Source organism: Thalassophryne amazonica, chromosome 8 (assembly GCF_902500255.1).
Source record: "Thalassophryne amazonica chromosome 8, fThaAma1.1, whole genome shotgun sequence".
Classification (NCBI taxonomy): Eukaryota; Metazoa; Chordata; class Actinopteri; order Batrachoidiformes; family Batrachoididae; genus Thalassophryne; species Thalassophryne amazonica.
In genome coordinates, this window is record NC_047110.1 from 53,748,984 (window position 1) to 53,776,109 (window position 27,126).

The following is a 27,126-nucleotide window of genomic DNA, read 5'->3' on the forward strand; positions in this document are numbered from 1 at the left end:
TGCAGTCGACTTCCGCATCGCGGCTGCGAGGTCCGGCTGGAATAACACTGCCCTCCGTGCCGCCTTCGTAAACGTACTGTCGTTGGTCCTGAAGGAGCTCCTGGTGGCCAAGGACGAACCGCAGGATTTAGACGGGCTTATTGATCTCGTTATACGATTAGACAATCGGTTAGAGGAACGCCGTCGGGAGCGAGGCGAAGGACGTGACCGGATACGCGCCGCCCCTCTCCCTTCCGGGTTCGAAAAGGGGTTGCCCTCCCCACGCTCCACAGCCGCAGCGCTTTGTGGGGCAACAGCTCCCCCTGTTGACGTTGTTAGGGAAACGCACAGGGCCAAAATGGGGAGGCTGATCCGTGGAGAGTGTTTTCTCTGCAGCTCAACAGAGCACACACAGAGAGACTGCCCCAAACGGCCAAAACGTCAACACTCGCCCTTAGAGACTGGGCTAAGAGGGGGTCAAGACATTCAAGTGAGACACACACAAATTGCCACACGACTCCCAGTCACAATCCTGAGCGGGGATTTAACCCTTCAAGCCCGAGCACTGGTGGACACGGGGTCAGAAGGGAATCTGCTAGACAGCAGATGGGCAAAGGAGGTAGGGCTCCCTCTGGTGGCGCTTCCTACGCCACTGCAGGTGCGGGCACTAGATGGCACCCTCCTCCCTTTACTCACACACAAGACACCACCAGTAACTCTGGTGGTGTCTGGAAACCACCGGGAGGAGATTGAGTTTTTTGTAACTCCTTCTACCTCCCGCGTGATTTGGGCATCCATGGATGTTAAAGCACAATCCCCGGATCGATTGGCCGTCTGGGGTGGTGGTTCAGTGGAGCGAAACCTGCCATCGGGTGTGTTTAGGATCCTCGGTTCCTCCCGGTTCCCAGGCTAAGGAGGAGGTCAAAGTCCCTCCCAATTTGACGGCAGTGCCGGTTGAGTACCACGATCTTGCTGACGTCTTCAGCAAGGATCTGGCACTCACCCTTCCCCCGCACCATCCGTACGATTGTGCCATTGATTTGGTTCCAGGCGCTGAGTTCCCGTCCAGCAGGCTGTACAACCTCTCACGACCTGAGCGCGAATCAATGGAGACCTACATCCGGGACTCATTAGCTGCCGGGCTGATTCGGAACTCCACCTCCCCGATGGGGGCAGGTTTCTTTTTTGTGGGCAAGAAAGATGGCGGACTTCGTCCATGTATTGATTACAGGGGGCTGAATGAGATTACGGTTCGCAACCGATACCCGTTGCCATTATTAGATTCCGTGTTCACCCCCCTGCATGGAGCCAAAATCTTTACTAAGCTGGATCTTAGAAATGCGTATCACCTGGTTCGGATCCGGAAGGGAGACGAATGGAAGACGGCATTTAACACCCCGTTAGGTCACTTTGAGTACCTGGTCATGCCGTTCGGCCTCACAAACGCCCCCGCGACGTTCCAAGCATTGGTTAATGATGTCTTGCGGGATTTCCTGCACCGATTCGTCTTCGTATATCTAGACGATATCCTCATCTTTTCTCCAGATCCTGAGACTCACGTCCGGCATGTACGTCAGGTCCTGCAGCGGTTGTTGGAGAACCGGCTGTTTGTGAAGGGCGAGAAGTGCGAGTTTCACCGCACTTCTTTGTCCTTCCTGGGGTTCATCATCTCCCCCAACTCCGTCGCTCCTGATCCGGCCAAGGTTGCGGCGGTGAGAGACTGGCCCCAACCCACTAGCCGTAGGAAGCTGCAACAGTTCCTTGGCTTTGCAAATTTTTACAGGAGGTTCATTAAGGGGTATAGTCAGGTAGTTAGCCCCCTGACAGCCCTGACCTCACCAAAAGTCCCCTTCACCTGGTCGGATCGTTGCGATGCCGCGTTCAAGGAGTTGAAACGGCGCTTCTCGTCTGCACCCGTTCTGGTGCAGCCCGATCCTAGTCGCCAGTTAGTGGTTGAAGTGGACGCCTCGGACTCAGGGATAGGAGCTGTGCTTTCCCAGAGCGGGAGGACCGATAAGGTCCTTCACCCGTGTGCCTATTTTTCCCGCAGGTTGACCCCGGCCGAACGGAACTATGACGTCGGCAATCGAGAACTCCTTGCGGTGAAAGAGGCTCTTGAAGAGTGGAGACATCTGTTGGAGGGAACGTCCGTGCCATTCACGGTTTTCACTGACCACCGGAACCTGGAGTATATCAGGACCGCCAAGCGGCTGAACCCCAGGCAAGCCCGCTGGTCACTGTTCTTCGGCCGTTTTGACTTCCGGATCACCTACCGTCCCGGGACCAACAACCAGAAATCGGATGCCTTGTCCCGGGTACATGAAGATGAAGTCAAAACGGAGTTGTCGGATCCACCAGAACCCATCATCCCGGAGTCCACTATCGTGGCCACCCTCACCTGGGACGTAGAGAGAACCGTCCGGGAGGCCCTGGCACGAAGCCCGGACCCCGGGACTGGGCCGAAGAACAAACTCTACGTCCCACCAGAAGCTAGGGCTGCAGTCCTGGACTTCTGTCACGGTTCTAAGCTCTCCTGTCATCCAGGGGTGCGAAGAACCGTGGCAGTTGTCCGGCAGCGCTTCTGGTGGGCGTCCCTAGAGGCCGACGTCCGGGATTATATCCAGGCCTGCACCACCTGCGCCAGGGGCAAGGCTGACCATCGCAGGGCTTCGGGACTGCTCCAGCCGCTGCCCGTGCCCCATCGCCCCTGGTCCCACATCGGCCTGGATTTTGTCACGGGCCTCCCGCCGTCCCAGGGCAACACCACCATCCTCACGATAGTGGACCGATTCTCCAAGGCGGCCCACTTCGTGGCCCTTGCGAAGCTCCCGACGGCCCAGGAGACAGCGGACCTCCTGGTCCACCACGTCGTCCGGCTGCATGGGATACCATCGGACATCGTTTCGGATCGTGGTCCCCAGTTCTCCTCGCAAGTCTGGAGGAGCTTCTGCCGGGAACTGGGGGCCACGGTGAGTCTCTCATCCAGGTATCATCCCCAGACCAACGGGCAAGCAGAACGGGCCAATCAGGAGGTGGAGCAGGCCCTGCGTTGCGTGACAGCCGCGCACCCGGCGGCCTGGAGTACCCATCTGGCCTGGATCGAGTACGCCCATAACAGCCAGGTGTCGGCAGCCACCGGCCTCTCCCCTTTCGAGGTGTGTCTGGGGTACCAACCTCCTTTGTTTCCGGTGGTTGAGGGAGAGGTCGGTGTGCCCTCGGTCCAGGCCCACCTACGGAAGTGCCGTCGGGTGTGGCGTGCCGCCCGTTCTGCCTTGCTGAAGGCCCGGATGAGGACGAAGGCCCATGCAGACCGTCGGCGGACCCCGGCCCCTACGTACCGGCCAGGGCAGGCAGTGTGGTTGTCTACAAAGGACATACCCCTTCAAGTGGACTCCCCCAAACTGCAGGACCGGTACATCGGTCCGTTCAAGATCATCAAGGTACTCAGTCCAGCCGCAGTGAGGCTTCAGCTTCCGGCCTCACTGCGGATCCATCCCGTTTTCCACGTGTCCCGGATTAAGCCCCATCACACCTCACCCCTCTGTACTCCCGGTCCGGCACCACCTCCTGCCCGGATCATCGATGGCGAGCCGGCTTGGACTGTGCGCCGGCTCTTGGATGTCCGTAGGATGGGCCGGGGCTTCCAGTATTTGGTGGACTGGGAGGGGTACGGACCTGAAGAACGCTCCTGGGTGAAGAGGAGCTTCATCCTGGACCCGGCCCTCCTGGCTGATTTCTACCGCCGCCACCCGGACAAACCTGGTCGGGCGCCAGGAGGCGCCCGTTGAGGGGGGGGTCCTGTTGTGTGAGCCGCCAGAAGAGGAGGTACTGCTGGCCTACCACCAGAGGGCGCAGCCGCCTCACAGGAGCAGCCAGGGTGACAGCTGTCACGCATCACCTGCAACAGCTGTTACCAATCATCTGATCGGCAGGAGTATATCAGCAGGACGACGTCTCCACCTCTTTGCCGAGATATCGTTTCTACCGAGAAGGTAATAATCTCAGCTGACTGCTTGACAGTAACTTTTGTGATTTTTGTGAGTGATTGCAGAACTTTCCAACGAGAGGTGGAGGCAGCTTACCTGCCGTTCGGATTCCTGGGTGCGAACGCGCCCTCCTTTAATTGTTCTTTATTCCTCGCCAGCAGTACCAGGTCCGACACGCGGAGGCAGTGGCCACCTGGGAATTCGGGACTTGGCGGCTCCAGTATTCCCGGGGTCTGGTGGCGGAGGAAACCGTGTGGTTCTGGTTCTACTTTGGAGAGGCGTCTCCTATCTTCGAGCCTGCCCACACGACACCTGTGTGAATTTGACTTTGTCCATTATTGTAATCTGTTGTACTTGTTGTGCATATTCACAACAGTAAAGTGTGTTATTTGACCTACTCCATTGTCCGTTCATTTGCGCCCCCTGTTGTGGGTCCGTGTACTTACACTTTCACAACAGTTTGTGGCAGACTGAATTAAAGTTTTTGTAAAAGTTTAGAAAAAGTTCAAGCCTTGATAATGACATTTGTAAAGATAAAGAAAAAGAAAAACTCTATTGGCAAGTGTAAGTGATTGGAATTTGGACACTTTGCAAATTCGCTCTTAATCTGAGAAACTCTGCTGGGAAATTGTCTTTAATATGAAGAAAACTTGACTCATGTCTTAAAAGTTATCAAGACTAACACATTTTCTAATTACATCCTCAAAAAGAAGTCAAATAAAGAAACACTTTCACCATGACAATTCATTAATAATTCAGGACATAACATTTGACATACGTCAACAGTTATAAAAGACTTCATCTGAAAACCGTTAACAGGTTAACTTGGAATATACAATTTGTCTTTTGATTAACTATAAAACACAGGAAACGTATTATAATTTTTGTACTTGGAAAAGGTTATTTGTACACTAAAGTGTGTTTGTGTTCTTCTAACCCTGGGCCTCCAAGAGGAGCTCTAGTCCTGCCCCAGTGTTGGTGACTTTTATGACACTTAATCCCTGGCACCTAGAGGGAGGCAATTCTGGGTTTATTGATCTGTTATCCTGTAAGGAGAGCTTTGGCTGATCTGGACTAGCTCTGGCTTGGACAGATGGCTGTTAAAAGTCTGATAACTCACACTGAGCTGAGTTTAACTTCTCCTGGTTTCAGAAAAACCTTTGAAGTATCACCATAGTGTTGAAAACTGAACACTCTTGTGAGAGGTGGGGGCTTGAAAAAGAATTCCACAGGAAGTCTCCCTCTGGAGTGGTAAGATCAGGTCAAGTGATAACAGTCCTTTAGTTAAAACATTCGGCCTTTAGAAGGTTTGGAGAGACAGTTCTTTGGAAAAGGAGAACATTAATGTATTTTTGATTCTGCAAAGATTAGTTTGAAGTCATCTTCTTTACAATGTTTCTCTGAAGGCTCTGGTCAGCTGAGCTGACAACAGATGAAAACCTTCCCAACTTCACCCAAACACAAACTACATGCATACATTCAGTCTTGCAGACAGGCTGTGTGTGTGTGTGTGTGTGTGTGTGTGTGTGTGTGTGTGTGTGTGTGTGTGTGTGTGTGTGTGTGTGTGTGTGTGTGTGTGTGTGTGTGTGTGTGTGTGTGTGTGTGTGTGTGTGTGTGTGTGTGTGAGAGGATCAGGGGTTAAAAAAATGACAGAGGTGTACATGCATACACAAGTCCCTGAGTACTACTAAACTGAGTGATCACAGTCAGTTTGCATTGACAACAGACAGAAAGTTCTACATGACGTGTTTGAACAACAGCAGTCCTGTTAGTGGACGATTACTTCTCAGTTATTACAAAGCAGCATCTCCTTTTCACGTTTAAAGGCCGTGTTGCTCGACACCTCATAACTCTGACACATTAGCCTCACAGGGCGCATGCACTAACACATAATAACACAATATTGCTGGTGTCATGTGAAAAGCCTCTAAATCCTGAAAGTTTTATTATTATTAAGCCTGAACTCTGGTTAAAAATTACACACCTCCTGTGGGATGAAGGCATTTTACAACTTTTTGGTAAAAGTAATTCTTTGAAGACTCCAAAGAGTAAACATATAAAATGCATTCATGCTTAAAACAAGCTTGTTTTTCTCCGTACCTCATCACAGAGGGAGGCTGTTGATTTAAACACAGACATTTATGGTGCCGTCGACTTGCTGTGTATTTATGAGCGCAGTCTGTGACATTAAATATATAACAGGCAGAAATCAGTGCTATGATTTCCCTTTTAAATGACTGCATTTCAACCACCCACGTACAATCTTTGCATATTGATTCATGCATTGATTCACGAGGTATTAAAGCTGCACTGTTGTGAATCACTGCTGAGTGTCTTTTCAGTGACTTGAGTTATGGCCGGAGAGGTTTATGATTTCAGAGGCCGACCAACAGTCGCCTGTCGCATAAAGTGCATCTTCATAAACAGATGGAACAATGTGAATGTGTTTTCCTGAACACATTATGTTGACGTATTGCTGCAGGACCATCACAGATGTCAAGTTTATCAGTGCTGGGATCCACAACCACATCTGTGCGATGGCCAGTCATCTGTTCTTTATTGTTAATCACCTATTTTAAAAAGAAAAAAAAAAACAACACATTTCAAATCATACATATTTTAACATCTTTGGATCCTGAAAACAAGATCAGAATATATATTTAAAATATGTATCTTAAAAAGAAGGTTTTTTTGTGTTTGAAAGAATACACTGCAAGGTGCAGTTGAAGATCATATTAAATGTAAAACATAGAAATGTTTTAGTGTTGAGGGTAAAAATGTGGATCTATCTTAAAGAGCAGTTGAAAATTTGAACTCCAAACTTTCAACTGCACTTTAGGTAATCTTTACAGAAATCAGTAGGACACTGAGAGAGCAGCATCCTACACCAGGGCTCTAATATGATAAATGTTTGTAGCCCTAGTTGCCTGCATAAAGTGAATTATTTAAGATCTCTTCTTTAGTGTGTATCCAGACTGCTGCGGTTGTTCAGTGGTGTTACTGCAACTGAATTCATTGACAGATAACCTATGAACACACACAGCAAATTCACCAGTGTAAAATTAACACTTACAGCATTAAATTAACACTGCCAGTGTCTATATTTTCCTCACTGACCCAGTGTGGACCCATATAGACACTGGCAGTGTTAATTTAACACTGGTGATTTTGTTGTCCACCTTTAGTAGCACGGAGAGAAGTGTAATATCCCTGTAGTTACAGCAACTCTTGATCTGATTAATTTTCAAAATTGTACAGGGTCTTCCTTTTCCAACCATACATGCATGGCATGAATCCATGTCACGTGACATACTAATCACCAAATGACAAGGATCTACTCAGCTATTATATAATATTTGTTCATTCATTTCATGTCCATACTTCAATCAAGAGTATTGGTGGGGGGGGGGTGAACACTATCCAAGCAGACATAGGGCGTGAGGTGTCTTACACAAGGCAGTCAACCAAAGGGCCACATGTAGACAGACAAAGTCACACCCGCAAGCAATTCAAAATTACCAGTTCACCTCATCTCCATGTCTTCGGAAGTGGGAGGAAGGTGGAGCACCCAGAGTAACCCATACGAACATGGGGAAACACGCAAAATTCCACACAGAAAGACCCAGATGGGTAGTAATCCCAGGACCTTACTGTGTGGCAACAGTGCTAACCATTAGTCAGCCATGTATGAGTATTTTTTAAATCTTTGTTTTGTTATATGAAATAACATCTGATATATTCGAGTATTATTTTGTGGCATATTGACAAAATGTGTGTGTGTGTGTGTGTGTGTGTGTGTGTGTGTGTGTGTGTGTGTGTGTGTGTGTGTGTGTGTGTGTGTGTGTGTGTGTGTGTGTGTGTGTGTGTGTTGTACGTAGACTACAGATTCTGACAACTACTTTTTCAGTCTGGACTGTGTGAAATTTAATACATGAAAATAAGTTTTGTTAATTTTTTGCATGGATTTACTTTTGTATACACAATCATTTAATTCTATGTTTTGACCACAATAAAGTCATTCATTCTTTCATTTATTCCACTGTTATTATGATGTGATTGATTTGTTGTTTGCTATATGAAGGATTGTTAGGAATATTACCATTTTATTACCATATGGCTGTGATGTGACGTGCTCTCTGATTGGCTGATTTCTGCTCTGATATTTTCCCATAAAAGACCGGTTACCATGACAATCAGTCTGGAACGTGTATCACATTTGTTACAAACCAGAAAGCTAAAAGCACGATTAGAAAAACCAAGTCGGACATGAACATGCTCCATAAATATCTAAACAGCATCAGAAAAAACATACAGATTGAAAGCTTTCCAGCTACCTACCGCACCATCTGTTAGCAAGTTGTTCATGGAGGTGAAGAACGTGAACAGGTCGGACTATGAGCCCAAAACCATCAGCAGCTTTCACATTTGGGTGACACCATATGTTTGCGTGTTTATGTATGTAATAGCCACATAATAAAAAAATGTTAACTTCACATGCTCAGTTAATAATCCTTTAATGCAAAAAAAAAAAAAGTGTGACAATAATGCCAATAAATCTGTATTCTGGAATACTATTGTAAAACAAAAATCATCCCCAGCAACAAACAATATGCATACCTTTTGATGAACAAAAGCTATTAACCTCAAAAGTCCTCCTAGGGTGATGGGTATGAGATGCTCTGTGCAGTATTTTTGTGTTTGTGATTGTTGCTATGAAAGGTTGGGAGTTTACAAAGTAAATTATTAAACTGTTGTGTGTGTCTGCACATTGATGGATGAATCCAGCGGTGGCCTGCCCTTGCCCTTTGTGATACAACGGAAAGATTGTGTGACATGATGTCATTTCATCAGTGCAATCATAGCCAGGCGCAGGCCCTCATTAATATGAGTCCCGCTGTGCCGTGTCCACTGATAGTAAGGGAGCAAACAGGGAGAAATGAATGATGAAAAGAGCAAGTATGGGTGAGCAAAGGATTAACAGGATGAAAGCAAATAGATTAAAAAAGGAATAGGTATATATCAGATTGAAGAAATTAAAGAATTTGCTGAAGAATAAATTTTATAAAATAATTGTTCAACAATGTAAAGTACAAAATTACTATGGGAGGTACTTCAATAACAGATGAGATCACATGGCTTGTCTAATGCTTTCCACACCATACTAGGCTGTGCAGATTTTTACCACCCCCCAAAACTGATGGTGGAGCTGTACTTTCTTCTGCTTTACACCCCATTGGGAAACACTGTAAACATTAGCTGCACTTATTTTGGATTTCAAGTTGTTTTTTCTTACCGTGAAAAACTAAAAAACTACATTTGACACCTGACATTGTCCAATGCAGATCTATGTTTGTTACTTTGGTCTTAACAGGAAACTCGTTACACATTTCTGGAAATTCTGATGATGTGGTGCACCTTCATGGTGCACGTGGCACACACAGTAATGGAGATGCGAAAATATGTTCTGCTATTATGTTAACCCTATAGCCGATATAAGTTAAAACTATATTTAATTAAATGTCATATTTAATTAAATACATCGTAAGGGGCACCACCTGCATACCGCCAGAACTTGATCATGTTATGATCGATATTAGTCAGTCTTTGATCTGAAAGTCATAAGTTCTGGATATGATTGATTAAACTGGACACAAGACAAACAACTAGTGTAATATTTCCAGATTTATTTACATATGTACAGATACAAACAAACATGACTTAGATTTTGACAATATGGGTAATGATTCATAGTTTTATTACTGAGACAATATGTTGATGATGAGACATGAAAAACAAGGAAAAGGGAAAGAACAAGGCACTAAATATAGAAAGAATAAACCTGGTTGGAATTTAACAGTGAATTTTGGGTTCACTAATTAATGTTATTATTATTAAGAAAATAAACAAAGAAAGCCACTATGCATCACTGACAGCAAAGACCTTCAGAATAGTTGAAGGTTCACTTATCTTGTGGAGAAACATTAAAGTTCACAGTTTGGCATTCAGCAGAAAATGAAGAATTTGAAGACTTGCACATTCACTATTAATTTGAAATACTCAGCTAAGAAGCTGTCTTCAAAATTCAGAGAACTTGACTCATGCTTTTAAATTGGAATATAAATTTTGTCTGTGGTTAAATATAACAACAGGAAAATAAATTATAATTTCTGTCTTTTGTTAAAAGAAAGTATATTTGCGTATTGAAGGGTCTATGTGTCACTGTGATCCCATCCCAATGATGGCCATTTTTATGACCTTTGATCTTTTGCCATCTGGCTGTTTGGGATTCTAGGTTTATTAAGCTGTTATCTGTAGGAGTGTTTTGTTGTGATTAGGGAAGATTTTGGTGCCGGGTGATAACATTGAGTCACCCCATTGCTACACATTCCAACCTTAATATTGTCTGGAGATTTAGTTCTTTATTAAAGGTGGAAAGTTAAAGCAACTTGATTGTGTAAAGATATGTCTGTGGCCATATTTGCTACAATTCTGGGATCAAGGGCATTTCCTCAATTTTACCATATCTTCAGTAATTTCCCCTCAAGGGTACTTACATATAGAGTAATACCCATGTATTGCATATCAAAAGTGAGACATATATTTGTCTATAACACTGTCTAAATGATATCTTCTAAGGGTGGTAGCCAAGTGGTAAGTGTTCTTGGTTTCAGTGTGGAGGTTTCCCAGTTCAAACCCCACCCCTGCCACATTTCTCCATGTAATGTGAAGTTGTATCAGAAAAGGCATCTGGTGGAAAACCTGTGCCAAATCCACCTAGGATCTGCTGCGGTAACCCTGAGTGAAAACAAGGGAGCAGCCGAAGGGACTTACTTACTGTCGAAAAGGTATAATGTAGCCCCAATTCTAAAAATATGAAAGGTGTTTTCTTTTTTTTTTCAAATCTTTCATGAGCATACATTTTTCGGTCATCTGACCCGAAAGGCCGAGATGACCTTATGTCATCATGAGGCTTCCATTGTCTGTGTGACATCATTCTCTGTCATCCACATTTAACCAAAAAAATGCTTCTTCTCTCTCAGTCCTTGGTGGATTTTATTTTATTTATTGGCAAAACGAAATATTTTATAGCGAACATGTTCACAGGTTTGAGAAATTTTAATCATTCATGAACTTATATTTATTTATTTATTTTAGCATATTTGTAAAATAATGTCACTTATCTGTCTGCTGCTATTGTTAAATAAATATTTTTTGATTAATAAAATCCATTATTGCTGAAACATGATATCAGGAAAAATGTCCGATGCTGCACTGAAACAATTAAAAATTCCTGCACCTTTCTTCAGAAAACAAATTCCTCCATGTGATTTTATGCAATGATTATCTTTCAGTGTAAGAGCAAATAAAAAAGTGTTTTCAGGCCAACAGCATGACTTTTTTTTTATTTTAGTGACATGTTTCAGTGAGGCCCTCCCACTAACAGATGCTGTGTCCACAGCGCAGCCTCTCGCAGGGACAGAAAGAGACACACCATGTGACCTTCTACGGCCTCTAAGGGCCCTGTCCCTCTGGGAAGAGGATTAATTGCGCATGAATTGAGTATACAAAGTACGGGCATTCGTTGTCGTCTGCAACAAAAATGGTCAAAATTGACAAATGTCCCAGTATGAATTACGTATATATTAATAATATATAGCAAATATAAGAGGTCTGTTAGAAAAGTATCCGACTTTTTTATTTTTTTCAAAAACCTGACGGATTTGAATTACGTGTGCTTGCATGAACCAACCTTGAACCTTCGTGCACATGCGTGATTTTTTTCACACCTGTCGGTTGCGTCATTTGCTTGTAAGCAGCCTTTGTGTGAGGATGGGTGGAGTCTCTTGTCGTTTTTTCTTTGCAAGGAAATGGCGGAACGACTGGAGCAGCGTGACTGCATCAAAATTTGCCACAAACTGGGCGACAGCCAGGTGGAAACCATTCGGATTATTCAGACGGCTTTCGGTGACGATTCTCTGGGTATCACACAGATTAAGGAGCAGTACAACCGGTTTAAAGACGTCCCCACAACGGCGGAGAGCAAGTTGTGCTCCGATCAGCATCAACATGCTGAAATGATCGGATCATTTCCAAAGTGAATGCTGTGGAGATGTGGGACCATCGTGTGATTATCTGAGAAATTGTGTGACATGTCCAGCTTGTCCACAATTTCTCGGATAGTCACACGACTGAAAAGCCACCGAAAGCCATCTGAATCTTCCCAATGGTGGACAAGCTGGGCATGTTACATGTCCTGTGAGGCTTCAACACGGTGGCGCTTTTGCTGCGCCATCAGCTTCGTGCCGATGAATTTCGCCGCCACTCTTTTCATGGCAAAATCTTCTTTCACAGTGGAATGTGCTGAAAAAATGCTGATGTCCACCTCTTCTGCAATTTCTCAGATAATCACACGATGGTCCCACATCTCCACAGCATTCACTTTGGAAATGATCCGGTCATTTCAGCAAGTTGATGGCCGACCGGAGAGTGGCGCGCCCTCCACCATTGTGCGGACGTCTTTAAACCGATTGTACCGCTCCTTAATCTCAATCTCAATCTCAATTTATTTATAAAGCACTTTAAAATGCACCAACAACCAAAGCGCTGTACACAACAAAAACAGGCAAGTTAAAATAATTTAATAAATAAAAAGTTACAGTTAAAAGCAAAAACACACACAAAAAAAAAACAGTGTCAAGCTGTGTTAAAAGCCAAAGAGAAAAAAAGTGCTTTAAGAGACGATTTAAAAGCAGAGAGAGAATCAGCCTGCCTAATGTGCAAAGGAAGATCATTCCACAGTCTCGGGGCAACGACTGAAAAAGCTCGGTCACCTCTACGCTTCCTCTTTGACCTTGGGATAACCAACAGTGACAAATCAGCTGACCTGAGTGAGCGTGAAGGGGCATATAAATGGAGCAGGTCAGACAGATATAGCGGAGCAAGGCCATGAAGACATTTAAAAACAAATAAAAGAATTTTAAAATCAATTCTAAAACGAACTGAGAGCCAATGAAGTGAGGCCAAAACCGGTGTAATGTGCTCGCACCTTCTAACACCAGCCAAAAGTCGAGCAGCAGCATTCTGCACCATCTGTAGGCGAGTAAGCAGAGTCTGATTCAGCCCAATATAAAGTGCATTGCAATAGTCCAGGTGATTAGTGATAAAAGCATGGATTAAAATCTCAAAATGATGTCGTGAAAGAAATCGTTTCACCTTGGCCAGTTGTCTAAGTTGACAGAAACTAGACTTGACCACTGACCTAATCTGAGCATCGAATTTAAGATCACTGTCCAACTTTACACCCAGGGTTATTGCTGTCTGTGTCAGATACTGACTCATGGGACCCATATCCACATTGATTTTGGAAGTGTCACTAGGTCCAAACAGCAACACCTCAATCTTTTTATCATTCATGTGTAGAAAATGTATGGACAACCATGCCTTAATCTCACCAGTGCACTCTAAGAGATGGTTCGCAGAGTATGCATTTTGCTGCTTCAGTGGCAGATAAATTTGACAGTCATCAGCATAAAAATGAAAAGAGATATCATGTCTCCTAAAAATTGCTCCCATTGGGAGTAAATACAAAGAAAAAAGAAGCGGACCAAGTATGGAGCCTTGAGGCACCCCACATGCAAGGGGCGCTGCACAAGATTCAGCAGCTCCAATACGGACACAAAAACTTCTCTCTGAAAGGTAGGATCTAAACCAATCTAAAACAACACCCTTAATGCCCACCCAGTTTTCCAGGCGAGACAAGAGGATCTGATGGTCCACTGTATCGAAGGCCGCTGTTAGATCCAACAGGACCAAAACAACACAGTGACCAGAATGGGTAGCTACACAAATGTCATTAAAAACCCGCAGCAGTGCCAACTCAGTACTGTGACGGGATTTAAAACCAGACTGAAACATCTCCAGGGTGTCATGATTATTAAGAAAAGAACTCAACTGGCAGTATACACTTTTCTCCAAAATTTTAGAGAGAAAAGAAAGTTTGGAAATTGGCCTATAATTGGACAATTCAGAAGAATCCAAGCCAGATTTCTTAATAAGTGGGGTCACCACTGCATTCTTGAAACTGGTAGGCACTATTCCATTAACCAAACTCCCATTAATAATATTCAATACATACGGTGCCAACATGGAAAAAGCCTCTTTAAAAAGACGAGGTGGCAAAGGGTCATTTGGAGAACCAGCAGGCTTCATATGACCAATAATATCTCTCAAAGACAGCAAACTGACAGACTCAAACTGGTCAAAAACAGCTGAGCATGTCACAGAGATAGAAGGGTCATAAGCAGGAGAACTAATGAGGGCCCTAATACCAGTTTAATCTGTGTGATGCCCAGAGGATCGTCACTGAAAGCCATCTGAATAATCCGAATGGTTTCCACCTGGCTGTCGCCCAGTTTCTGGCAAAATTTGATGCAGTCGTGCTGCTCCAGTCATTCTGCCATTTCCTTGTAAAGAAAAAATGATGAGAGACTCCACCCATCCTCACACAAAGGCTGCTTACAAGCAAATGACGCAACCGACAGGCGTGAAAAAAATCACGCATGCGCACGAAGGTTCAAGGTTTGCTCATGCAAGCACACGTGATTCAAATCCATGAGGTTTTTGAAAAAATAAAAAGATCGAATACTTTTCTAACAGATCTCGTATGATGAACAATCACTGTTGTATAACACATGTAGTGAGGAAACGGATCTGACGCATTGCGATTATCACGGCAGTATTACGGGTGTATTATGAATGCATCACGCACGTGTTGCGCGTGCACGGCATCTGCATTGTGATCTTAAAAGAAGCACACTCGGGCCGTCGGCATCACTATTCACACCAACAATACAGCCTCTGGAGCATTTGCTGGACTTGGACAAGTTGATTGGAGTAAACAAACAGTGAACAGAGCGAGTAGTGACATCAGCGGATCGCATCAGAGCGCAGCCCGTCTCAACGATTATAACAAAAAGTTAAATCTGTTATAAACATAGGAATAAATACTGTAACAGCTGCAGACAAGAAGCAAAAAACACGCAACTGTTTTATCAAGCCTTGACAATGTAAACAAGTCAGATAATTACCTTTTTAGACAGCTCAAAATGCTTTCTGCAGCTGGAGCGTGAACGGCCCAGCTGCAGCTTCCATTCAGGAGGTGATTAGAGCAGTTTTCAACAGGCAAATTGCAGAATAAAATGATTAATCTGCCACGAAATAATTATTTTATATAGGCAGCATCTAGCACAGAGCGCGTGGCAGCTGGTAGAACAAAGAATGGCATCCAGCTGTGAACACAGCGCATCTGATTTGCATCCGCCGCAAATTAGATGCAAAGCAGACGTAATAAAAACGCTTTATTCGTGACCAATCTGTATGCAGTCGCTACAACTTATTTTAGTCCGTGACATGGACATGATGGGCACGCAAAATATCCATTTTACACACTGTCCCAGTCCGCTGACAAGCCGCAAATCCCTGTCAGTTGCAGATATCAGCAGATGATGGCGAATATACAGCACATAGATTGAGTACGTATTGAGTATGTATGGAGTATGTAAGGCGGATGTCATCCGCAGCCAAAATTTTGTGCAGCTCAAAAATCCTGGAAACGGAAAAATGTGCCTCTGCGGATCATTGCGGGCGTGTGCGGGTGTCGGCCGACTCATACAAGCATGTTTTATGCATATTGCGAATATTAAGCGAATATGAGCCAATTTTGTGCGCAATCCATACGCAAATCCTCCTAAACGCCAGTGGGACCGGGCCCTAAGATTGGCTGTGAGTCAAAGATTGTTGAGAGGAGAGATGATTTTAATAATTAATTAATCTTAAAAATTAATTACATTTATTTTAGAATTTGTAAGTTTCAGGAAGTGTTCAAATGAATTTTTATGTGACATTCTGTCACTGATTTATTTATAGAAACCTGATTTCACTAAGACACACTGGCGCCTCTATGGACCTCAGAGGGTTAACAGTCCTCCACTACTTCTCTTTTGTGGTGGATGTTGCTTCACTCATCTTCTCTCTCTTCCAGGTGTGATACCAGAGCGGCAGTTTGTTGGAACCCAGTTTGTGTGCAGTGTGGTCGCATCACACGTCAGCCACCAGCCCGCTACCAGTTTCAGCTTTGTCTGGATCGCTCCACCACCCGGGACCGGCTGTGTCAACTTTCTGTAAGTCCTGTCCAGGTTTGACCTGTCAAGGGAAATGAAACACCATGCAAGATTTTACACTTGATCACGCCACATGATTTGAAGTGTTGAAGAAAAAAAAGAATACTGTTGTTTTAAGGCCTCTGAGCAGGTAGCTTATGGGGATAAGGAGCTGAGGTTTGATTCCTGCTCACACTACTTGACTGTGTCCTTGGACAAAACACTGCATTGCTCCAGTGCACCCAGCTGTAAATGGGTACCAACCTTGGATTCGGAAGTGGCCTATAATGGAGTCATGTCCTGCCAGGATCACTCAATGACTCATCCACTTCATGCTACAGTATCAAAGGATAAGAAGCCCCACCAGTGGAGCTCAAGGCCAATATAAGACTTAGAACCTTTCACATGCAGTATTGACCCAGCGATCCTGAGGCTGATTAGTTGGTATTGTGGGTGCTGTTTAAATGGACATTCTGACAGTTCAAGCACACAAAGAGGTGAATGTAGAGACACGGTTGGGAAATATGCATATGTCCTTGTTACCCTTCAATCGCACCTTCTTTCCCTCCTTCAATTGTAAGTCTTTAACCTCAACAGTATGCCTGGACATGACATTACATCATCAAACTGTGGGGCAGAACAGGAGATTTAGCTGTCTGAGTGCTTTGTATGGCAGCACGGTGGCTTAGTGGTTAGCACTGCTGCCTCACAGCAAGAAGGTCACTGGTTTGATTCCCACCTGTGGCCTTTCTGTATGGAGTTTGCATGTTCTCCCTGTGTTTGTGTGGGTTCTCTCCAGGTGCTCCAGCTTGCTCCCACATCCAAAGACATGCAGGTTAAGTGGATTGGAAACTTTAAATTGTCCGTAGGTGTGTGTGCGGGTGGGAATGTGTCTGTATGTGGCTCTGTGACAGACTGGTGTCCTGTACAGGATGTACCCACCTCACGCTCTATGACTGCTGGGATAGACTCCAGCCCTCTGCGACCCTTAATTGGAGTAAGCAGTTGAAGATGAGTGAGTGCTTTGCACTTCAAGTAAAATTTAAAGTTTCTATTTTCCATTTGGTAGAAACATGCTCTCTTTTTCTCGTGTTCTTGGCTTGTGATTTACAGCCTCATGCTGATAATCAGTCAAAATGCAATTAGCAGCTGTTGCTGGAGAGACGTGGTGGAAAGAGGGAACATCCTGACAACTCTACCCCACACAAATTCACAGCAGCACACTCAGTTAACTCACGTGAAGTTTTCTTTTGGTTTTGTTGTTGTTGTTGTTCATTCAAGGCAACATGGGGTAGCTGATAATGTTTGGCATTAAAGCTCCAAGCACTACATAATACTTAATGGATTATATTTTGCAAATTGCATATTTCATCTACCTTTTATGGTTAGCTGTGGGTGGGGTATTCAGTTAAATAACCTGAAAGTAATTTTATGTCTGCTTTTGCAGAAATTGCTCTGATGGAAGAAAATTTGCACCCTGAAAGTAAACACTTTTGTTTTTGCTCCCAATTTTCATGAGCTCAACTCAAATATCTAAAACATTTTCTACATACACTCAACAAAAATATAAATGCAACACTTTTGGTTTTGCTCCCATTTTGTATGAGATGAACTCAAAGATCTAAAACTTTTTCCACATACACAATATCACCATTTCCCTCAAATATTGTTCACAAACCAGTCTAAATCTGTGATAGTGAGCACTTCTCCTTTGCTGAGATAATCCATCCCAACTCACAGGTGTGCCATATCAAAATGCTGATTAAACAGCATGATTATTGCACAGGTGTGCCTGAGGCTGGCCACAATAAAAAGCCACTCTGAAATGTGCAGTTTTGCTTTATGGGGGGGGGTAAAAAACAGTCAGTATCTGGTGTAACCACCTTTTGGCTCATGCAGTGCAACACATCTCCTGTGCATAGAGTTGATCAGCAGCCAGATACAATCAAATGTAAGCATTTGCTCACTCAAGTCAGGTAAATGATGAACTGCAGTCAGTTCAAGACCTTGATGAGGACGACGAGCAAGATGATCTTGGAAGTGAACATGCTGGATGTGGAGGTCCTAGGCTGGTGTGGTTACTAGGGATGTCCCGATCAGGTTTTTTTGGCCCCAATCTGATTCCGAGTCATCTGATTTTGAGTATCTACCGATACCGAGTCCCGATTCAATACTTTAAAAAAACTGAATGAACAATGACCAAATGCTAAATATATAATATTTTCATTTTAATCACCTTATTTTATTATTTATCACTTAAACAGTGCACTTCTCCTTGAGGTAGCTTGAACAATCAAGTAATAACGTACCAGACTTTAAAATGTACAAATTTCCATGTTATTTTATTTGTCTAAAAATAAATGTCCAAGGTTCCTTATGTTAAACAAGAAATTATGTAATCTGAAATAACAGGTGGTTTTAATTTACAGATGAAAGGTTTCTAAAGAACCATTTATTGATTTAGCTATCTTAATTACAAGTGTTCTAAACTTTTTTTTAACAGTAATCAGAAATTTTAAGGTAACAACAACAAAAAACATTTCCAAGGATTTTTCTTCAGAAAACTGCTCCTGTTTTGTACAGATCAGTTGTTTCTGCCACTAGTCTTCGGTGTTTTGGCCTGACACGTCGTTCCTACTGGACAGCGTGAAGCTACGTCACAGCTCAGAGCGTCAAAAGTTGGATTGGGTTGAACTTATATTTTTTATTTTGTTCAATTAAAAAAAAAGAAAAGAAAAGAAAACATTGGGTTGAACTTTGACCATGTCATCCTGCCGACAAGTGGCAATGCGCGCTCCCGTCAGAAGCGTCGCTTTAGTTCGGCTTTTGACGTGACGCTTTTGACGCCTCTAAAAAGCAACACATCTCATTGAAAATAATGCTTTTTAGACTGATTCTTGACGCCTCTGATGCCTCTGACGCTTCTGACGCGTGAAAGGCCCATTAATCTGCAATAATGAGCTTGAAATAGCACTGATCAAAATAATGAGGATAAAATCTATATCGGATTCCTGATCAAATGCAGCGTCCGATTTCGATCAACTCTGAAACCACGTGATTGGGCCCAATTTCCGATCACGTGATCGGATCGGGACATCCCTAGTGGTTACACATAGTCTGTGGTTGTGAGGCAGGTTGGATGTACTGCCAAATTCTCTGAGATGCCTTTGGAGATGACAGTCGAGAAGTGAACATTGAATTCATGGTCAACTGTTGTGGTGGACATTCCTGCAGTCAGCATGCCAATTGCATGCTCCCTCAAAACTTGCAACATCTATGGCATTGTGCTGTGTGATAAAACAGCACAATGTGCATATTCCATATATTTTCTGCCAGGAGGTGTTTGGGCTTGAGACCAGAAGATCCTGGGTTCAAATCCCCGCCTGACTGGAAAATCACTAAGGGCCCTTGGGCAAGGCCTTTAATTCCCTATTGCTTCCGGTGTGTAGGGAACACCTTGAATGGCAGCACCCTGACATCTGGGTGAATGTAAGGCATAATTGTAAAAAGCAGATGAAAAAGCACTATATAAATGCAGTCATTTACACACACACACACACACACACACATACACAAACACTGGAAACCAGCTGGCTCAATGGAATAGTAATTGGGCTCCCAACATGTAGACCTGGGTTTGAGTACCCATCACTCAACATGCTAGTGTACTTGGATAAGTGACTTCATTTCATGGTTGGAACCACTAAGAGACAGGATTGGAACCCAGGATGCAGGTAGCAGACACAGGAGGTTAGGTGCAAAAATATCATTTGTTTAATACTCCAAAAGTGGCAGTGGCAGCATGATGCTTTCTTTGAACGGCAGCTCCTCTTGGTCATGTCCACCACATGATTGGCTGATTAGCTATTTGCTTTAATGAGTAGTCGAATGTGTATACTTAATGAAGCTGCCAGTGAGTGCATAATTATCTGCAAAATATTATACAATCAAAGTGACCCTTGGAATGTGGTAGCATCCAGCAGTGCCCCTGTGGCTGTAGTTTGACATGAGAAATTTGAAATCAAATCCCATTGAAAACAAATCTGTTTAGTTTTTGACTGCACCTTCTTTGTAGAATTAAAACATTTTTAAATTGTAGATCTCTGTTTGAGAACAACTTCAAATCAGTGTAACATTTTGGCCTGACTCACAGAAATCCTTAAATGGATTTCTGAAGGGATGCAGACATCAGATGGACTTTTATAGAGGCAAAAACAGATTCAGCTGGAGAATTTTTTGAAGTGGAGCTGCCATTTAAACAATATCCACTGAGCCAAACAGATTTACTGGATTGTTTTGTTTGCCAGCAAACTCATTTATTGTGGAATGTGTGTCAGCTTATGAGGGTTGTGTGTTTCTTCATGTGTATTTATGCCATTGCGTGTGTTTATGTGTGAGTGTAAACCATGGAGCGGCACTCTGCCAGTACTTATGACTGTGCAGCTGGCTAGAGACCAAGAACTTATGACAAGGGGGTCCCTGCGGCCGACCTTATCAAAGTCGGCCAGTCACACTCAAGCTGGCTAATGCCTACTCCAAACACTCACACACATCCACAGATACACACACACACAAACTATGATCCACCAAATAACTCTGTGCTCAATGGGAATATTCCTTTTTCTGGCAATTTGGAGACCAGACTCTGAGGAAAATTCAACAGGTGAGACCCTTGTAATCAAACCCATAGCCCCACTGGATGTCTTCTTGAATTTTTCAAGTATAATTCATCAGTAATGTGAAGTATAAGTTCTTGTTTCTACATCTTGTTCAAGCACCGTTAGCAGTTGAGCTTGTGGGTGCTCGACTCACTTTTGTTAAATGTTTTGCCAGCTTAATTACAAATCCTTTTTAAAACACAAAAACCACAGGACAGCCACTCGCAGGTTAAAAATCTACCACACACTCAAAATAACAATAAAATAATTTCAGTTTTCAATTTATTTAGTTTATATAGTAACAAATCACAATAAAGTTGCCTCAAGATGCTTCACACAAATAAGGTCTAACCTTATCAAAACCCCTAGAGCAAGCACACAGGTGACAGAAAGTGATCGTCTGCTGAGTGTTTTCATGCTGACAGCGTGAATGGCACCTCATTTTCTAAGTGGCCAGCAAGCGGTGTCGGACCTGGAATTTGGCCGACACCTGCCATGAGAGGGATCGAATGGGCTCTCACAGGGCACTCTCTGTCTTTCAGCCACTGGTGTGCGCAAATAGTTGTAGCGACAGGTGTACGAGGTGTTGGGGCAGCACCAATTTTTAATGACTGGCATGCGCTAGTCAGTTTCAATCCTGTTATGTGTGAAGGGGCCCTTAAAGCTGTACTCATGTTAATTTAGAGCTCAGGGATGGCTCCTTGACCCCAGACATTTATATCACTTAAAGATAGCTGTAATTACAAGTCTTACTCAAGCTTATATTTCTGAATATCATAATCAGAATGTATTTGTTGTTTTATTCAGGGTTAAAATTGTGTCCTTCTTGCCATGGTGACCTCTGCACTGTATTCATTTTGCCTTTTGTCTCCAGGATTTTGATGGTAATCTGAAAAAAAGAGCAAATGATTCAGTTATTCCTTGTGCAACCATTCATTCCATATTAACACCCTGGGGCCGACACCGTCGTATACAACGGCTAAGACCAAGCTTTACTAAATTATAAATAACTTTTGAATGATATGAGATAGAAACTTACTTTTTTTTTGCTGAAAAGTTAACTCAGCGGACTTTCGAGCCAACCATCAGCCATCTTTGTACTCCTCATAGAAGCTGTGTGATGAGGTGCGCAATGTGAGTGTCCAATTGGAATTGGTTCACCGTCACATGGTTTTCCAAAATCCAATTGTAGGGCAGATTTACCTCACATGAAAAGCCAAAGATCATTTTCAGGAGTGATATGTTACTAGTTGGCCCGTTTGAATAGCCCCCTGGGTGATCCAATGAGTACGTACTATTAGTACATACTCAGTACGCCCTGCGTCATTATGCACAGCAATCAGTGAAAGCAGGAGCAGACGGAGAGCCTCTGATGACAATCTCACGTGCTCAAACAAAGAGTGTGTAACTATCAGGATTGCTCCACTAGTTTGCATGTGAATGTTTCTGGATAACTCTGTTGCTTTATCTCCGTAAAGCACTGTTTACCATATCAGTGAACAACAAAACGCATAGACCATTGTGTATATATTGTTCAAAATGTACATTTGTGTTTATTGTTTAAACCTTTTTGTTGTACAGCCTTTCACACAAGACCTCAAATTACCTTTATAAAGTGTCAAAACAGTTGTTTATTATAGTTTGCTATGTGTTTTGAATAAATGTGTGTGGAAAATTATTTTTCACTTTTATTTTTTCCTTGCCTATTTTTGATTGTAAACCTTTATTAAACTTGTAAAACACAACAAAAGCATATATATTCTGAAAGCACAGGTTGTCCTGAAATAAAAGAGACATAAAACTTGATTGTGGGATGCAGGGAGAGCTGTTAACAGCAATAATAAAACATTTATGCCAGGCAAGTGAACTGTCCAAAAAATGCCCTCGGACCCCAGAGGGTTAATTAATAAATTATTAATTAATAATTAATTAATTCACTGTTAATTAATAAAATAATTTAAAGTCAAGATTCATTTAAGTTACACATTTTTTAAAGTGCTTGCATGACCTGCAACATTGAGACAAAAATGACTAACATTAAATGCCTGGAGCCAATTAATATTTGTAAATGTATTTTCTCTATGTTGGCTGGATTATTCGAGATATAATGTAATGTTTAATAGAGAATATTGGGGGAGGGGATCTTAAAAGGACAAAGAACATTTTAAAATATCCTTTATGTTAATACTGCAAAGTCCCCGCACCTTCTCTCCTGCACATACAGGTAATCATGTATATACAATCTAGATGTTAACACAAAACACTACAAAGAACAAGTTCTTCTAGAGGTCCAGCCAAGTCCACATTTTGCCTACAACCAAGTCACTTTCACTCTTCAGGTCAAAATTAGACCACTGGTGTATTTGTCATGTTTTAATTAAAAAAAAAAAATAGAAAAAAAGCAGTTTTCCCCAAATTAACTCTCAGTTACAGACACATAGTTGCCTAGATAGTAGGTATTGTGCCAGGGATCAGCTGAGAAAATGTTTGACACAAAAGTGTCAAATTGCTGTCAAGGTCTGCTGCAGGCAATGTACACAACTGTGCAAATGATTTATAAACCCTAGAATTTTGATGACAATGTAAGGCTTGATTTAGTTTTTCTGTATTAGTAAGTCAATAGAAGTTGGAAATTTTGAAATGTCCATATTTCCATTCACACAAAAACACAAATTTAATGATATCTATCTATCTATCTATCTATCTATCTATCTATCTATCTATCTATCTATCTATCTATCTATCTATCTATCTATCTATCTATCTATCTATCTATCTATCTATCTATCTATCTATCTATCTATCTATCTATCGAGAGAGAGAGAGAGAGAGAGAGAGAGAGAGAGAAAGAGAGAGAGAGAGAGAGAGATTTTTAGACCATTTACTGTGCATTTTTCTCGCTGTTTCATTGTGTTGCACCCCCTGTCTTAGCTTTTTAGAAAAAATGCTTCTGTAATACATATTCAAGGAGATTAAACCAGCAGCCACAGTGTTTACTGGGACATCTTTAGCAGCTGCTGAGGCATGGTCAGATGTAAAATTGAACAAGATCTTTTGCTGGATTTGGTTGGTAAGGTTAGATCTTACTTGTGTGCTGCACCTTGAGGCAACTTTGTTGTGATTTGGCGCTATATAAATGAAAATAAGTTGAGAAATTGAAATTGGATTTAAGAAAGCAGACGTGTTCCACACACACACACACCATTTCAGTCCTCAGCAGTGTGTCAGTGGAGTTGGCTGCGATTTTCCTTAAAAATCCTACTCCAAGAAGTTGTTTCTTCTTGGAGTAGAATTTTTAAGGAAAATATCAAATGACCCAGCTCTATTTAGGTGTCATATAAAACAAATAATGAGTGTTTTCCATTCATGCACTAAAAAGAATATTTTCATTCTTCGAAAGATAGAATCTAGTATTCATGTCACATCTGCCTCAGTGAATGGTGTGTTCCATCTTTCAACTTAATGCACTGCAACATCACATTTCTGTGCAGGCAGTGCTATCAAACTAGCCATGCCTTTTGTTATTATTGAAGACTTTTGTATGTCTTCTTGATATATTTTATTTTCTAAAATTTTTCATAAACCACAGCAATTTTTAATTACATTTTTTAACTTGTGTGCTACAAATAAGAATCGACATTTGTGTTGACAGTAAAATATCTGCTGTAAATAACACATCTTTTTGTCCTTGCCTGATGTTCCCGTGATTGATACTAAGGCCATTTTCTCAATGTGCACCTCAAGCCGTGTCCATGAGTTTTTAAATTAGAGTCACAGATATCCTACGTCCTTCACAGCACTGGAGCCAGTGCGCCACTGCATTAATATGAGGCAGTTTTATGGGTGGTATTGTATTAGGGTTCCTTGTATGATAGAGTGCAGTGACGTGGTCATCCCGAAGAACTCATTTTCTTGGCGGTTGTAAATTGTCATCAAAAGAGAACTGTAGGCCTTGAAAGAAAAGGAAAATAGGAGGTGTAGGACTAGATAGAGCGCACATGCACACACACACACACACACACACACATACACACAAAGACGTGCACTTACTTCGCCATCCAAAGTCTTGATAAAATGTTCTTTTTAGTAAAAGGATGCTCATAAATTATTTCACGTAACAGCAGTAATGACGACCACAAGCAAACCTTTTGTTTCCTATTAAAGCTTTGAAACTCCTTGGTCAGGTTCAAACACAAAATGACATTTTCTTGTTAAAATGCAACATATTTATTTATATATGTGTCATCTATCTTTTTCTTAAGACATGTCACGACAGTAGATGCTGTACTGAATACTTGTTGCGTGTGTAAAATTATGGATACAAAAATCTGTTCGCACAATCAGTCGTATGGGGTCACCTCTGATTTGGGGTCCCAAGGTTCCTTAAAAGTTTGTGAATGTGAGGGAAAAAATTGAAAACCCTTGAAAGTTTTTGAAAAAAAAAAAAAACATGTCATTGAAAGTGCTTAAATGATTTTGTGCAAGACAGAAATTATGTATTTTTTTCTGCATATGGTGATTTGTCCATGTTTATTGTCACACCACGCAGCAAAGTTATACTCCACACAGAATAATAGTGGTGTCATGACCAAACCACAGTTCGAGTAATTTATCGGTCACGGCCATGTATGAATTGACTCGCGCAATTTAATGTTGTACGAGTAGCACTGAATAATTATTAGGGTCCAAGTACCCGCAAAGCTGGTCGAAGGACCCTATTCTTTTTGCTCAGATTTGTGTTTTGGCTTCTTTTTCTGCCCACAAATTCTTTGGGCAGCCTAAACCAGGCAGAGTTGAAATGTGAAATTTACAGGATTGGTAGATGTCAGAAAAACTGGCCAGTGAAAAAAACACTAGGTGGCACTATAATTAATAAACACGTTAACACTAATAACTTTTGACCCATGGGGTCAGCCATATGAAATTTTTTTTTACCATGCCCGTTCTAATGCTGTAGGCCACATGCATTTGCGCTAAGAGATTTTTTTTTTTTTGCGATATTACAAAATTGGCAAAATTGGCCCGAACAAACTTGTCACTGGATTTTTTGACATACAAAATCGAGATAGGTGTTAAAATGTTCTCTGCTTCGTGAGTCTCAATAACTGGAGTGGAAGCCGTAAAATTTGTTACACTGTTTGTAAGTTTCATGTCTTTGAGTTTGACCATGTGTGATACTCTTTATTTCATAATGCATTGTCTCATTGTGGGCTCTTGTCATAATATTTGATTCTTATCGGTTTCCTTGCTTTGTACAGTTGTGTCTTTATTTTTGTCATTCTCTCTACTTTTAAGATTAGGCTTAAAACTTTCCTTTTTGCTAAAGCTTATAGTTAGGGCTGGATCAGGTGACCCTGAACCATCCCTTAGTTATGCTGCTATAGACTTAGACTGCTGGGGGGTTCCCATGATGCACTGTTTCTTTCTCTTTTTGCTCTGTATGCACCACTCTGCATTTAATCACTAGTGATCGATCTCTGCTCCCCTCCACAGCATATCTTTTTCCTGGTTCTCTCCCTCAGCCCCAACCAGTCCCAGCAGAAGACTGCCCCTCCCTGAGCCTGGTTCTGCTGGAGGTTTCTTCCTGTTAAAAGGGAGTTTTTCCTTCCCACTGTAGCCAAGTGCTTGCTCACAGGGGGTCGTTTTGACCGTTGGGGTTTTACATAATTATTGTATGGCCTTGCCTTACAATATAAAGCGCCTTGGGGCAACTGTTTGTTGTGATTTGGCGCTATATAAAAAAAAAAATTGATTGATTGATTGATTGATTCTCCTGTTTTTGTTGGTTTTGTTTTATGTTGAGCATTTATCTTCTGTGTATCTTATTTTTGTTCTCCCTTAGTTTCTGTATTTGTTTTGCCTTATTGTTTATTGTATTACCTTTTTATTCTTTCACTCTTGGTCCCTTAAGTTACTTCAGTCTTAGTTTGGTTCTGTTCATCACATTTATTGTATTAGGCTTTAGTCACTGGTTTTGGTTATTATTTATCTTCAGTGTTTTTTATCTGGTTGTGTTCTGTTAGTCAGTGGTTTTATTTTCTGTAACTCATTTTGTGTTCAGTCTTTTATTGCATTATCTGTGTCACTGTATCTCTGGTTTTGTTTGCTGGCCATCATTTATTTTCTGTTTCACTTATAGGTCTTTTTGCTATTTTATTATAATTTTTTCTATTTACTTTTATACTTCAACCATAGTCACTTCCATTCTAGTTCTGGTTGTAGCCTTGTGTTTTCTTGTTGTTCTGTTAGGGCTGTCACGTTATTTCCTTGGTTGTTCCCTTTATTTTGTTCACGTCACTTATTGTACGTTCTTGGGCACGTCATGTTTTTCACCATTGGGTTTTC

General features: G+C 42.3%; 1 protein-coding gene across 1 annotated transcript in view; it reads left to right on the forward strand.

The window, feature by feature from the left end:
* The window catches only part of reln (reelin), a 360,124-nt gene that overhangs the window by 171,489 nt on the left and 161,509 nt on the right, over positions 1-27,126 (forward strand). The window contains 1 exon segment of the mRNA XM_034176269.1: positions 16,006-16,144. Within this exon segment, the coding sequence (XP_034032160.1) occupies positions 16,006-16,144 (139 nt within the window).